This window comes from Saccopteryx leptura, chromosome 2, assembly GCF_036850995.1.
Source record: "Saccopteryx leptura isolate mSacLep1 chromosome 2, mSacLep1_pri_phased_curated, whole genome shotgun sequence".
NCBI lineage: Eukaryota > Metazoa > Chordata > Mammalia > Chiroptera > Emballonuridae > Saccopteryx > Saccopteryx leptura.
This window is the reverse complement of record NC_089504.1, coordinates 126,495,123-126,511,277: the sequence shown is the minus strand read 5'-3', so window position 1 is coordinate 126,511,277 and position 16,155 is coordinate 126,495,123. Positions and strand designations below refer to the sequence as shown.

General features: G+C 32.8%; 1 protein-coding gene across 6 annotated transcripts in view; it reads left to right on the top strand.

Annotated features, from left to right (window-relative positions):
- The window catches only part of LRRIQ1 (leucine rich repeats and IQ motif containing 1), a 257,738-nt gene that overhangs the window by 125,246 nt on the left and 116,337 nt on the right, over positions 1 to 16,155 (top strand). For all 6 annotated transcript variants that reach the window (XM_066368683.1, XM_066368686.1, XM_066368685.1 and 3 more), the window contains exon 23: positions 5,691 to 5,792. In XM_066368683.1, the coding sequence (XP_066224780.1) occupies positions 5,691 to 5,792 (102 nt within the window). The remainder of the gene's footprint in view (positions 1 to 5,690; positions 5,793 to 16,155) is intronic.

The window sequence follows — 16,155 nt, the reverse complement described above, 5'->3', positions numbered from 1 at the left end:
CAACTGTATAATTTTTATCAGGACCTTTGCTCTAATTACATAACTGTAAACCTAATTATATTCTTATCACTGTGTGAGGCTTTGTATCTCTCTGTTAAGTTTTGTTTTACTTTTATTTTATTGAAATAGTATTATATTGATGCATTTTTTTTAAAAAAAATTGAATTCGAAGATGTACAACTTAGTAACCTTAAATTCTCCTATTTCTCTACTCCCCTCTTCACAACAGATACACAGAGTTGAAACATTCAAAGTAAAATTAAAGATGAAAACCACAAAAAAGAGTACCAGTTGGATCTTCTCCAATAATGATGCTTTTACATTCTCCTAGGTTGATTAGGTAGCATTTGCATCATTTTGTATCTATGAGGAAATTATTTACTCTGTAACTCAGGTTTTATTTTTATAGAATAAAGCATGTTCGAGTACTTTCCAATTTTACAGTTTAACCAGTCTTTGATATGCTGTCAACTTATTTTTATATGCCTAAAATAATTAATAGCCATCACTTAAAATTTTATTCACTAATAAATTAAAATATTTTAAATATTTAAATTCTGTTGGAACTTAAAAATTTAGTAATTTTAAAATATAAATGGCAATATATCTTACAGGGAAAACTGGCCAAGTTAAAAATTTCAAACCACCAGAGGGCAGTATTGTCCATAAAACTATTGGTGACTGACTAGCTCTGGGGGGTAGGGAGGGTGGCAAGAAAAGAAACTTTTAATTAAATGGTACCAGTCACATCCTAAGTCTTCCAAAGCTATAATCGTCAAGGAAGTGAAGCATAAGTGCATGGAGTTTGGAAGCTTTCATTTAAATTTCTGCCATGAAAAACTTGAGATCAAGTGCTCTGTTGCGAACACTTAATATTTCCTTTTTGTATCTTGTACTTATATTTATTAGCCAAGGGATAGATGAGACAACAATACATATTTGATTTATGATGAGAGTGAATATAGGGAAAAAGGCATGGGGTCAATTATTTAAAGAAAGTTGCAGGTAGAGAAGTAGCACCACTGAGAAAGCTGATTAATGAAGAAGCAAGGGGTTGAAAAAACACACAGTGCGCAGGCGTCAGGGAGATTCACTACCGATGACTGCTTTGGGGTAAACGAGCCCATCTGCTTTAAACAGGAGAAGCAAAACGAGGAGCAGAGGGGCAGGGACAGAGAAACTGATTAAAAGCCACAGGAGTATATCTAAAATTGTAAGAAGTTACCATGGTTTATTTACTTAGTTTGGGCTTGAGGTTTGATTGTTATTCCTAGTAAGTTGTTCCCTCACAATGTACATAAGCACGATCGAGTTCTGACTGGTCTTGTTTTTGTGGGGTTTTGGTTTGTCTTTTTTGTTTTTACTGTTGCCTCATTCACAGAAGTAATTTCAGAATGTGGTGCTCTGCATTGGAAATTAGCAGATACCCAGGGAACCTTATAGTTGAGTACTGCAGTCCAACATATGTGCAGGGTGAGAGTTGCTGTTTTATTGAAAACATGAGGGTCAGTAACCTATAGGTAGTGAGCGTACTTGGTAGCAAGACTGAGATGAGCCAGGTAGGAAAAGAGTGAGTGACTGGTGTTGACGTGGAACATTCCTCAGAAAGGTTGAGTTCTGCACATAGGGATCTTGGTGAAGAGCAGATGGTAAAAAGTTTAAAGGCTAAGAATATAAGGCTGAAGATGTGCTGTTTTTCAACATTTATTATATTTATGCATTTTGAATTTCTTAATTAGAGAAAAGAAAGAGTAGACTAAAGGAAACAAGGTTAATTTAGTTGTAAATATAGAGCCACAGCTAGTGATAAGTATCCTCTTGCAGCTGTTAGTAACCCCTAGCAGTGTGAAGTAGATGTTAAACATCCAATATTCGCTGATTTTACTTTAAAGAGGAAAACAGCTTGAGACTGTCTTGATAGCATTTAGTTAGAGCCAAGAGTTAAGCTGACTAGAAAATAAGACAGGCAAACTTTTTGATATGAATTAAGCATTTTATGCGCTTTAGCAAAGAGATCAGGTTACAAAATGATAAGGCAGCTAAGGAAGGTTAAGATGATCCGTTTTGTTTACCTCAGTGAGTTCCAAAAGGGATTTATAAGAATTTTGATCAAATATTACTTTCTTGTACTCACAACAAAATAGTAATAAAACCCATTTGAATAGTAAGGTCTTTGAGACCAAGATTCTATTTGTTCCCTCTGAATTCCCATACCCTAACACCATGCCTGATATATGGTAGATGTTCTCTAAATAACTGTTCACTAAATAGAAATAAATTAAAGTCACTAAATATATTTTACTGCATGTATATATGATTGTATGTGTGTAGTATAGCATTTAAGTGCATGTTTATATAAGAAAAGCCAAATTTAAATTAGTAAATAATACTCCTTATGAGATGGTGAAATATAGCTAGTCATTTAGCCTTAACATTAAACTTATTTTAAAACACTGTTGTTGGCACATATAGAAAATGGGTAATGCCTGACCTGTGGTGGCGCAGTGGATAAAGCGTCGACCTGGGATGCTGAGATCACCAGTTCGAAACCCTGGGCTTGCCTGGTCAAGGCACATATGGGAGTTGATGCTTCCAGCTCCTCCCCCCTTCTCTCTCTCTCCCCTCTCTCTGTAATAAAAATGAATAAATAAAATCTAAAAAAGTAAATAAATAAGAAAATGGGTAATAACCAAATTTTTCTGTATGAAGGTAGTGAAAATAAGATAAACCAGTGAGCTAAGATTAGGGTTACAGAAACTAAAAAGGGATTCCACAAGGAAGGAAACAATTTTTGGGATATTTTAATGCCTAAATAGAATTACATTGTTTAAATGAAATAATAGAAATAAAGTGTAAAGTACAGAGCCACATGCATACTAGAAATTCAGTTTACTTATAGATTTCTTTAAATATTTTATAAAGATGCATTAAAACCTATTTCCCAGACACTGGGCAAGTTATGCTGGCAGATATAAAGACTTTAAAAAAGCAGCAGGATAGACATGCTATTGATTATCTCAGAGGAGTCAATTTAAATGTACATACCTGACTTTGCAATGCAAGAATAGATGTTACAAACTGTACTCCTTACAATATCTTTATTTCCATACTTTCTTACGTGATTGTGTAGTTTTTGAGGGTAGGAATAGTGTCTTGTGCATGGTGAAATTTCCAGGGGCTCTCAAAATCAAGTGATATTTTTTTCTGCATCCAGAAATACTGTTTCTTACTATCATTATCCCTTCAAAATTTGAATTGTTTTAAATCAATTTAAGGTGGTATATCAGCATATTTTAAAATAAAAGGATATTGAAAATATAGCACTCTTTATGTGCTCTTGATAAATGAAATTTTATTGAGTAAATTAAGCTAGATAACTGTTAAATATTTTATATATATTAGCTTATTTAATCTTGATAATAGTGTGAGGAAAGTGCTATTGTTACCCATGTTCTACATATTAAGAAATCAAGGTTCTGGCCAGTTAGCTCAGTCAATTAGAGTGTCATCACAAAACACCAAATTTTGAGGTTTGATCACCAGTCAGGGCACATATGGGAAGCAATCAATGAACAAACTAAGTGGAACAGCAAATGAATGCTTCTCTTTCTCTCTCTCCCCCTCTCTCCCTCCATCCCTTCTATCCTTTCTCTGTCTCTCCAAAATAAATAATTAAAAAGATAAAATAAAGTCACAGAGAGATTATTTGCCCAAGGGAGTGCCGAAGTATTTATAAAAGATCAATAGGTTTCATTCCATGTCCTGTGTTGAATAAAATGAAATCAATTATGGATTCATCAGTCTATTTTTAATAAATCCCACCTTATTCTATGAAGGACTCATGATTTTAAAAAAATATAATAAATGGTAAATGCTATTATTTATTTTGTAATTGTATGTCTGCTAGCTTCCATTAATGGAACACCCACACTTATGTAGGCATAGGTCTTCATGTTTTATATACATTATCTCAGTAGGCACAGGACTTCATGTTTTATATACATTACCTCAGTGTTTTCTGTTGGACAGAGGAGGAGGCAGAGAGCGAGAGCAATTTGTCCTGAGTCGTATAACTAGTTTAAGTTGGAGCTTGAATCTAACCTAGGTCTATCGAATGCAAATGTCCTTGCTCAGAAAATATATATGCAGATAGAAAGGCAAGAATATCAGGAGAATGTAAGAAAAGGTCAGCAGGTTATAATAAGATATCATTGCAGAATATGAGCCGATGGTAATCTGTCTTCCCTGAACAACTAATGCTCCTTTTGACATGTCAGTATAACTTTTTGTAAATAAGTTAGGTGATATATAATACTTATTCTATTAAATATATATACATATATACACACAAGGATTTTTATTATTCTTGTTGATAATTCATATTGAATACAGATAGGAACAACCAACTCTTATAATACTTTAGGTCACATATAATTATGAGATGTGCTCAATATTGGCCAATATTTTCCCTAATATTAAGAAACATGTAAGTCATGCTTAGTAAGAATAAATTATTACTAGAGGACTAATGAAATTCTTCAATTTGGTCATGCTTGAGAATAATTCTGCAAAGACTATTCTGCTTTTCTGATTCACAAATCTAAAGAATATGTTACCTTAGCATTTAATTAAAATGTATTTTAGGGTTTGTGATATTTAAAATCTTATTTTTATTTGGCATATTTAATTATATTACACTAGATATTAATCAAAGATTCTTAAAGTCTCTTTCTACAAGGTGATATGAGATACTAAGAAAATGTATACTGACCTTAATTGTGGTTTAATGGTAACCTATACTTTATTGTTTTTATTGGATATAATGGAAATACATTTTATTAGTTTCAGGTGTACAACTAAGTTAACCTACTTTGACGCATAATATTCTACTCTTTATTCTACTTTCTATTACTTACTTATATTTTTCTTATAGTTCATCGACAAGCAAAACCTTTTGGTCTTAATTGAACTGACCAAAATCCCAGTTTCATATTCTGTACAACCATTCATTATCCATAAAAAATATTATAGTGCCTTACATTTACATCCATCCTATTTATTTTGGAAAATTAATAGATTTATAATTCCCTTAGCTATAACAATATATAGGATTTATACATTCTTGCTATGTGTAATATATCAGGGCAAATAAAACTTAATTTCTTTGTAAACTGAATGAAGATGTAATTATTTTCTATCTGTTCTTCATCCCATTAGTTATTTTGCTTCCATCACATCTACCCCAGCTCCTCAGAGTTTAGAGGAGAAAAAATAGGGTTATTTGTTGTTTTCTGTACATAACTTTTATCTTTTATTATTCATTTATAGAAATTTTACTTTCTCTCTGTCTAAGTATCAGGGATTTAAGAAAGGAGCTAAAATAATGAACAGTTAAGCAAATCCCAAATAAAAGAATGATGCCATCACTAAAAAATTTAAGTGTAAATTTTTTATGCATTATTAGCGTTTCTGCTTTTTGTATGAAGTAGTGGCTGTGTGTGTAATCAAACTACCAAGGAAGTATGAGTGGTTAGTACCTTTTCATTTTATGAATCTTTAAAAATCATCAATATCACAGAGTTTTATAGAGTGGGCATATTTTTTAATATTAACATAAAAGATGTGTAGCCATTTCAGAGAAGGACTGATCCAGAGGGCTGAACATTGTTTCTTCTTGCTATTTTGTCTAGATGCTGCTGTGCGCCTAGCATTATTCAAAAAAAATGAAAATAAAGTTTCTGTTATACAATCACCAAAGAAGGTACAACCCAGAAGAGATGGTTATTTTGAAGGTATGGTTTAATCAAAGATACATAGAAAGGTAAAAGTTGTAGCAATGAAAAATTATATTTAAAACAAAATTTTTAAATCCTCAATAGTATACTAAGTACATATATGAAAACTTAGATATAACATATAACTAAATAAAAATCAAAATAAGGTTCTTAGAGCTAGAATACTAATTTAATGTATTGGTTAATTAGTATTTTAGTATTTGTGTCTATAAATTTAAGTTCCTTGTATTTCTGTGAAAGTTTTATAATGTACCATTTGTTTTACTAATTTTATTTAAATTTTACAAAGACATAATATTAGCCTATATCAATGAAAGTGATCAAGTGTTGAAATGGTATTCTACTATATTTACTTTACTGCCAATATATATCCATTGTATTAAACATTCAAAATTAAACTCCAAACTTTTAAGTAATTTACCATATTTGAAACTAGCCCAATTTGCATTTTGGGTAAAGTATTTTCACATCTAAGTGGCAGATGATATTTCTGGTTTCAGCATTCAGAAGACGTATGGACTTATTAAATAGAAATATTGAATGTAGTAGGGCAGCCGACGTAACTTAAAAACAAGTTTGCCTTTGCTTTCTCTTGATAGTTAAAATGTTTATAATTTTATCTATAGTTTTGGACTATAACTTTTAATAGGTAAAAATGGAGTCAAATATATTTGAATGAACATTTTAGAATTTTTAATAATTTGTTTATTATACATTTTAAATAAATCTGAAAATTATGCATCATCAGCATGATTTGAAAAAAATACACATTTTGATTTACAAAAATACACATTTTGTTCAGTGATGTCTCAAACTAAAGAAAAATTGATAACCATCACTTTTACACTTTTATAGGGAAGCATATTAAGTGTGAAGTGGTGAAAGACAAGGAATTTAGAATTTTCTTTAAGGTCTATAGTGATAAATATAGGTGAAGCAAGTGTTAGCAAATTATGGAAATTGTTAGATGAATAAATGATGGTATATGAAGATTTCTTTTACCATTTAATTTTATAAAAATACTTAAAATTTTCCATAGTATAGTATTTTGAAAACTTGGTGTCTATTGAAGGTGTTAAAAACATTATTATTTCAAAAAATATTTATGAATTACTCTTTTAATGGAATTAAAATGTGTTTTCAATATAAAATAAGGCTTCAGTTTTAAACAGGATTATTTTCTTATGACAATCTTAACTTCACTGCTTATTTTAAAAGGAAGAGTGAGAATTCTGCTAAAATCAATACTAACTTCACATATAGTACCTAGGAGTGTTGTTCCTTTAAAAAGATGCCTAAAGAGAAAGAAAATTACAGCATTTTGCCCTTTAAATTAGCACATACTTCAGAATCAGAAAGGAGAAATCTATCCTAACATATTCTATTACATTTTCTCTTTTCCAATGAAATGTGAAGATAAATAACTATCAAGAATAGTATAGCCTGACCTGGCAGTGGTGCAGTGGATAGAGCATCGGACTGGGACACAGAGGACCCAGGTTCGAGACCCCGAGGTTGCCAGCTTGACCGTAGGCTCATCTGGTTTGAGCAAGGCTCACCAGCTTGAGCCCAAGGTCACTGGCTTGACCCAAGGGGTCACTCAATCTGCTCTAGCCCCCCACCCTGGTCAAGACATATATGAGAAAACAATCAATGAACAACTAAGGTGCTGCAATGAAGAACTGATGCTTCTCATCTCTCTCCCTTCCTGTCTGTCTGTCTCTATCTATCCCTCTCTCTGTCACACACAAAACAAATAGTATAAATGTGTATATGGTATATTTATTAATTCATGTGCTAATATAAAATATATGTAATAACAGTAGTTCAAATAGTGATAAAGAAGACTATAGAACATAAAATATTTCTACATGTGATGTATATTTTTGTTTTCTTTCCCACGTGAAATGTATTAATTTTTTTTCTACAAGTACACTTTTATTTTATTTATTTCACTATTCACTGAATGGTCTTTAAGTATGTACCAAATATTCTAGTGACTAACAGTTATTTTAGGGCATTTTTTTAAGGAATGGCCTTGGCAAAAACAGTTGTACATTGCAGAACTTTACTTTCCCTTATTACTATGTTTATTTCTGCCCCCCCTTTTAAGGGGAGAAGAGTGAGACCCAGATAACTTGATCACTGCTGGCCATGTTATCCATAATTGCTGATTTGACCTCACCCACCTCCTAGACTAACACTTTTATTTGTATCTAGTCAACTAGCAAGTTAGCAGCCTGACTATAGCCAGCCTCCCTGTATAGGAAGCATTTTTAAACCAGGACTGTTGAGATAAAATTTGCATAATATAAAACATACCCATTTTGAGTACAATTCAATGAATTTTGATATATTTACAGTTACAGCACCATCATCACAATCTAATTTTAGAACATTGAAAGAGATTTTTTAAATTTTATTTAAAAATTTGAATAAAATTAATAGTTGGGCACCTTATCTTCCATAAATGAGGTAGATTAGAATTAAATTCTGCTGGAGGGTTAGATTGAACATGGAAACGTATCTCAGCACAATGTATACCAGCACTGTAATTTCTATGGTGTTGTTGAAATTAGGTTATAGTGTTTGATTACTTCTTTCTATAATGCTCATTTATTTTATAATCAGGTTTTCTAATTTTTTCAAAACCTATAATTAAAAATTTTTTTTTCACTTTGTGATGTTTTCAATGAGGGATTTTCATGATTCCTCTTATAAATTATACTAAAATATTCTGATTATTATTGTTGATGTTATCTGGATAAGACTAGCATGAGAGAAAAGATGGTGGACATAGTCTAATGGTCTAGGGTAAAATATATGTTTAAATTTGAGAAATATTTAATGTGAAATATTAAATTATATGAACTGCTATAAGGTTAATAATTATACTCTTCTGGAAAGATATGTTTTATAAAATATTCTTATGTTTTGTCATATGCAGAAGCTGTTGGCAATTCTTGTCTAGTTTTCAGATTTAGACCTCTAACCCATGAGGAGCCTTGACCATAACTGTTCCCAGGGAAACTGCATATATGGGCCGTATGTCACAGAGCAATTAGTTCTTCCTATAATATATGATTAAGAGACTGAGGAACCCCCAGATCCAAAATTGGTTTACTTGATTTCTTTGCCTAATTACAATATTAATATTTATTTAGTGTCAGGTACCTTCTTAGTTTATCCTTTGTCACCTGTAATCCCTACTTTGGTTTTAAATATCTAATTTTGCTTTTAGAATTTCATTCTTAATTTATCACTTTCTTGTTTATTACCTTGCAGATCTCCACCAAGTTTCCTTTTAAAATGTTCAATTTAGAGCACTGATAATTCTTCTATGGATATCACCAGTATAACAGAACACATAGCTTAATTGAAGTAAATGTATACTATAGAGTAAGTCTAACATAGTTTGAACTTGATTCCACCTTTTATTGACATTATTTAATCTCTATTTAGTATTATATTTTTGCCTGTGTGATTGGATGCTAACAGTACCTACTTATTAGGGAGCATAAGATTCTACTTGTGAACTGCTTTCAACTCACAGTATAAATACATAGTAAGTGCTTAAAACTTTTAATCATTAATAACAGTCATTTTAAAAATATAGCTTTTATTTTTTTCTATTTGCAATTGGTAGTGTTTATTATACTTTTGCTAAGTACAGTTGTAGTGTTTATTGTTTTGGGGTTGTTTTTTTTTTTTTTTTTTTTTTTTTTTTTTTGCTAAGAGTTTTATTTAACTCTCTGATTCAGTCTTCTTAGAAACTCTGAAAAATATGTTGTGACTGTCAACATTTTACAAACGAGAAAACTGTTTTCAGGAGTTTGATTAGTGACTTGTCCAAGGTCATACAGAGAATAAATGGCTAGAGGGAAATGGGGATAATTTTTTTGAAAATCAAAACAAAGCAAAAATTTTAAAAAATGCAGAATTGAAAAGCTAAGGTTCTTTGGTAATCTTGAAATGCATACAAACTTAGAATAAAAATATTTAAGAAAGAAATAAAGACTAATTATTAAATTAGGGAAAACTCTAGGAAGCTAATCAATTTTGTTCTTTTTTTCTGATAGCTTGCATTAATATAAATTAAAAAACAGTTTAGTGCCAATGTAATAAAGATCTGATTTGTGCCCTACATTAGCTGCTACCTAAGCTAGAGAGACAGAAACAGAGAGAGGGACAGACAGACAGCAAGAGAGAGAGATGAGTAGCATCAAATTTTCTCATTGCAACACCTTAGTTGTTCATTGATTGCTTTGTCATATGTGCGTTGATGTGGGAGGCTACCGCAGAGTGAGTGACCCCTTGCTCAAGCCAGCAACCTTGGACATAAGGCAGAGACCTTGGGCTTCAAGCCAGCAATCTTTCAGCTTAAGCTAGAGACCATGGGGTCATGTCTAGGATCACACACTCAAGCCAGTGACCCTGTGCTCAAGCTGGTGAGCCAGCGCTAACCCAGATGAGCCCATGCTCAAGCCATGACCTCAGGGTTTCTAACCTGGGTCCTCTGTGCCACTGCCTGGGAAGGCCTTAGCTAATATTATTATAATTATTATCATTGCCTAACATTATTAAATACCTATTAGACTGTAAATAAAGGACCCTATTTTCAACCACCTATTTTAATTTTCAGATAGATGAAATCTCCTCACTCAGCCCAAAAGTAAACACCATATTTTGGCTTATTTTGTTTCTCTTTATTTATACATAAATTAAATTACTTTTCTGTCCTAATCTGCTAAAATTTTTAAATTTTCAATTCCCAAAGCCAATGCCAAATTCAGACTTCTGGCTTTGGAGAAGGACAGAAGCTAGACAAGCCAGCAAAAATATTAGATCTGGCCCAACAATCTTCTTAGATAGGAAGGTTTAGTCTTAGCCATTTCATTCACTGGGACAATTTTACTTGATTTTAAAGTCAAGTTTTCTAAATTTTTAGTCTTGTACTGTCATCACCAACATGCTTCCCATTTCTCCTCTTATAAAACTTAAGACTGACACATACCATAGATGTTCAATTATTTTTGTATTAATTATTTGAGCATTGAAGGCATTAAAAGACCTTTAATTTCTATAATTTTACTTCAAAGCATTTCTAATGGAACCATCTTCTTTTGTATTTTTCACTATATAATATGTGCCTCTTTTCTCCACCTTTCTCTCTTTCAATACCAGCTTAGAACAAAGAATCATAGTACATGGATTGTTTTAAAATAGGTCTTACATTTTCGTAGCTGTATGGAGTACTTGCTAATTGCACCAACATGAGTAGGTATTAGAAGCTGGTAGAATAAATGGCACAGGGCATATGCAGGAAGCAGGAAATACCTGAAGGCATGCTCTTAAGAAGAGAGAGTATGCTGATGAGTGTGTGTGTGTGTGTGTGTGTGTGTGTGTGTGTGTTAGAGCCGGTAGCTGAGTAGGAGGCTGGTGGGATTGAGAAAATAAAAGACAGACAACAATTGTGGTGATTGCCTGGGAGAGGGTGTGGAGAAAGGTGGAGGAAGGTATGGGGAGGTAAATGATAATGAAAAGAGACTCGAATTGGGTTGGGGAACACACAATACAATGTAGAGATGGTGTGCTATGAAACTGTCCACCTGAAACCTGTATAATTTTGTTACCCACTGTCACCTCAATACATTCAGTAAAAAAATATGTTCATAATCATTTATACTGAGTAAGTCACAATATTAGACAAAGTAGACATGGATATGAATACTTATAAAATGTGATCTGTTCATCAGTATCTTAGTTTCCAACTATCACTACACTTTCAATTTCGTTTCCTATGATACTTTAAGTTCCTTGTATCTCCTTAGTGTCTACAGCCCTTAGCATAATGCCCAATGTATAACCAATGCTTAATAAATGTTTTGTAATGATTAAATAAAAACACAAAGGATCCCACCCTTAAATAGCTTCAAATATATATATATATATATATATATATATATATATATATATATATATAGAGAGAGAGAGAGAGAGAGAGAGAGAGATGCAACATGCTTTCAATGATGTCTTCGAACATGCTGCTTCCTTTGACAAATTGGAGTCACTGTTGTAGGCATTACACAAAATTTCTTCATGTGGCTAATTCTTGTCATCTCAGACATTAATCCCTTAGGAATACTTTTCTGATTCTAGTTTGGAACACCACTTACTGTGTTCTTACAGTATCCTGAATAAGCTTTTATCTTCCATATATTTAACATAATATGATATAATTTAATACCTTCTTTACTCTTCCCTATCATTTACCATTTGTACAAGGAATTGTTTCAAGTGCTTTATTTATGATAGCTTTTAAATTCTCACAACAACCTTTCGAGATGGAAGGCAAAACTTCATTATTTTTAGAAAAGTGAAAATCTACCTGCACTAACTAGGAATTAAAAATCAACTAGTGGCCCTGGCTGTTTGGCTCAGTGAATGGAGCATTAGCCTGGTGTGCAGACATCCCAGGTTCAATTCTGGTCAGGGCACACGTGAGAAGCAACCATCTGCTTGTCTTCCCCTCTGCCCCCCTCTTCACGTCTCACAGCCAGTGTCTTGGTTGGCCTGAGCATAGGCCTCAGGCACTGAGGAGAGCTCGGTTGGTTCAAGCTTTGAGCATCAGCCCCTGGCACTAATGATAGCTGGGTTGATTTGAGCATCAACCCTAAATGGGAGTTGCCGGGTGGATCCCGGTCCAGTTGCATGCAGGAGTCTGTCTCTCTGTCTCCACTCACTTAAAAAAGGAAAGAAGAAAAAAAATATCAACTAAAATCTTGTAGTCTGAATAATATTTTGTTGTTGTTTTTGTGTAAAATTATTCATCTTTTTTTTATTTTATTTAGACAATTAAATTTAACAGGGTGACATTGATCAATTATAGTATATAGATTCAGAGAAAACATCTCCAGGTCATTTTGACATTTGATTATGTTGCATACCCATCAGCCAAAGTCAAATTGTCCTCCATCACCTGTTATCTGGTTTCCTTTATGCCCCTCTCCTCCTTTACCCTCCCTCTGTTAGCCATGTTTATATAATTGCTTTTTATTTCTCAACTTGACTAATAGAGGAATAAGGACTGGAGGAGTCAGTAACAAACATAAATAAAATTTAAATGTATGTTGGAAGCCCAACTTAGAGATAATTGAAGATCAAGAGCCATATTTTAACTTCTCTTTTGAAAATATAATATGGTAGCCTTTTATATAACTATGTTAAGAATATTCACCTACTCTCTGGTTGAACGTAGAACAAAAACTAAACCCCGCATCATGGCCCCCCAACTGTAAATATCAGGCCTCCTTTCTGTTCCTTATGTCTGAGGAGCACTCTCTAACTTTGGAGCTTTTGAAATCCATCTTTCTGCCTAGAAACTCTGCACTCCACACTTTGCACAAGCTCCCTCACATTGTTTAGTTTGTACTTCAAGTCCTGTGAGAGGGATGTCCCTTGAAATAAATCCTAAAGTAGCCCTTTCTTCTCTGCACACTTTGTTATGACATCTGCTACATTCATTGCATTTATCTTCTATTGTCTTATTTATTAATTTAAACTGTTACTTATATATTATGTTTCCACCAATAGAGAATATAAGTACCATGAAAGGAGAACCATCAGTCTTACTCACTGTTAACCTCAGCACGTAGAATAAAGACAGGTCCATAGTTGGTATTCAATAAATATTTGAGTAAGGAAGAATATAAAGTTATATGATATGCTTATAATTAAAACTTCCTAAATATGGTCCAGGCGCTATCATACCATTTGTTAATTTAAGGTTCAAAGTCATTTAAATTTTCTACAGGAAAATAAATATTATTAGGGGATTTTGTCGAATAAAGCATAAAACTTATTTTAAAAAATCTTTATATATAAGGGGGATTCATGAATGACAATGTAGGGTCAAAGAGTAGGCTATCAAACTCATCTTTATCCACATTATTTATAACTTCTATTTTCTAATTTTCCCTCAATTTCTGTCATAATAGACTATATATACTCTGTTCCAAGGTGTATATGCATATATATCATATATATCATACATATGTATGATTTTAACATGTTATATATAAATATAATATGCAATTGACATATAGAATTTATATGCTTCATGTATATGTTTATGTATGTATATATATGTATATGCATATATATGTGTATATAATGCAGATATAAGTATATGATGTATATGTGGTTAAACTTTAGTTTTATAGAAAGGAATTTTAAATCTTTTAGATGTTTTTAAATGGACCATATGTAGCCAGTGAGATATTATTAGTGTATTTTTCATTAAAAAATAAAAGAGGACTTCTCCATATGATAATAGAACTATGTTATTTAGAACAACCCTCTCGCAGAGAACAACAAATATTTGAAATTTTATTTTATTTCTTTATATCTAACTGAAATCACTGAAGAATTAACAAGTAAATAAATAATTAGGAAATCCAGGGAGCTTAGAAGCTGAGGAAAGCTTTTAATAATGTTACCAATCTAGGCAAGATGGAAATAGACTTTCTATTAGTCTCTTGGCAGAAATAAATGTAAACCATATTCAGAAAAAGTGACAAGCTTCACATGACCTCTGTGATCCTTTCTATATCATATTTGGCACACAATAAAAAAATAGGCTTAGAAGGAGATGAGACAACATCATTGAACACTACAAAATAATAGACAATAGAAATAGAGCCAACAAGATTTTAGATACAGAGAATTTAAAGGAAATATACCAAAGGAAGGAAGGAAGGAAGGAAGGAAGGAAGGAAGGAAGGAAGGAAGGAAGGAAGGAAGGAAGGAAGGAGGGAGGGAGGGAGGGAGGGAGGGAGGGAGGGAGGGAGGGAGGGAGGGAGGGAGGGAGGGAGGGAGGGAGGGAGGGAAAGAAATATATCTACTAAACTTTGGGGACATAAAAGAGAAAATTAGGATTTCAACTAGATATTCTTTTTTATTCTTAGTCATTCTTTTTAATTTTTTTTTTACTTTAAGTAATTTAAAAAAATTTTCAATTATAGTTGACATACAATATCATATTAGGTTCAGATGTATAACCCAGTGATTAGACATTATATAACTTACTAATAATGATCACCCTGATAAATCTATACCCGTCTGACTCCATACATGGTTGTTACAGTACTGCTGACTGTATTCCCTAGGATGCACTTTATATCCCCTGACTATTCTGTAACTACAAATTTGTACTTCTTAATCCTTCACCTTTTTCACTCATTCCCCCAAGCCCTCGCCCATCTGGCAGCCCTCAAAATGGTCTCTGTATCTATGAGTCTGTTTTGGTTCTGTTTATTGTTTTTTAAGATTCAATTCTTGATAGTTGCATATTTATTTCCATTTTATTAATATTTTTAGTCTTTTTTTTTCTTCTCCTTGAAGAGGACCTTTTAATATTTCATGTAATACTTATTTGGTGGTGATAACTCCTTTTAGCTTTTTCTTGTCTGGGAAATAGATAAATATGGCCTTCAGTTCTAAATGATAGCTTTGCCCGGTAGAATATTCTTCATTATAGGTCCTTACTTTTCATCGTTTTGAATATTTCTTGCCACTCTCTTCTGGCTGCCAAGTTTCTGTTGAGAAATCAGCTGACAGTCTTAGGGGAGCTCCCTTGTAAACTGCTTTTAAGATTCTCTCTGTTTTTAACTTTTGGCATTTTAATTATGATATCTCTTGGTGTGGGCCACTTTAGTTCATCTTGTCTGAGACTCTGTGCTTCCTGGACTTGCTTGTCTATTTCCTTCACCAGGTTAGGGATATTTTCCATCATTATTTTTTCACAGAGATTTGCAATTCCTTGCTCTCTCTTCTCCTGCTGGCATCCCCGTGATGTGAATGTTGGTATGCCTGAATTTGTCCCAGAGGCTCATTGCACTATTCTCATTTTTTAATTATATTTCTTTTATTGTTGTTTTTTTGGAGGGGGCACTATTTTCTGCTTTCCTATCTTCCAAATCTCTGTCTCAGTCCTCTGCTTCATCTCTTCCACTGTTGGTTCACCGTAATATATTCAACTCAGTTACTGTATTATTCATTTCTAACTGGTTCTTTTTTATATTTTCTCTCTCCTTGGTGAAGTTCTCACCAAGTTCATCTGCTCTTCCCTGAGTTCATTGAGCATCCGTATTACCAGTGTTTTGAACTCTGCATCTAGTAGGTTGCTTGTCTCCATTTTGTTTAGTTCTTTTTCTGGATTTTTGTTCTTTTCTTTCATTTGGGACATGCTTCTTTGACTCCTCATTTTGGCAGCTTCTTTGTGTTGATTTCTATGTGTTCAGTGGAGCTGCTATGCCTACGGGCTTAGTAGAGTCGCTTTATGTAGTAGCTGTCCAGTAGT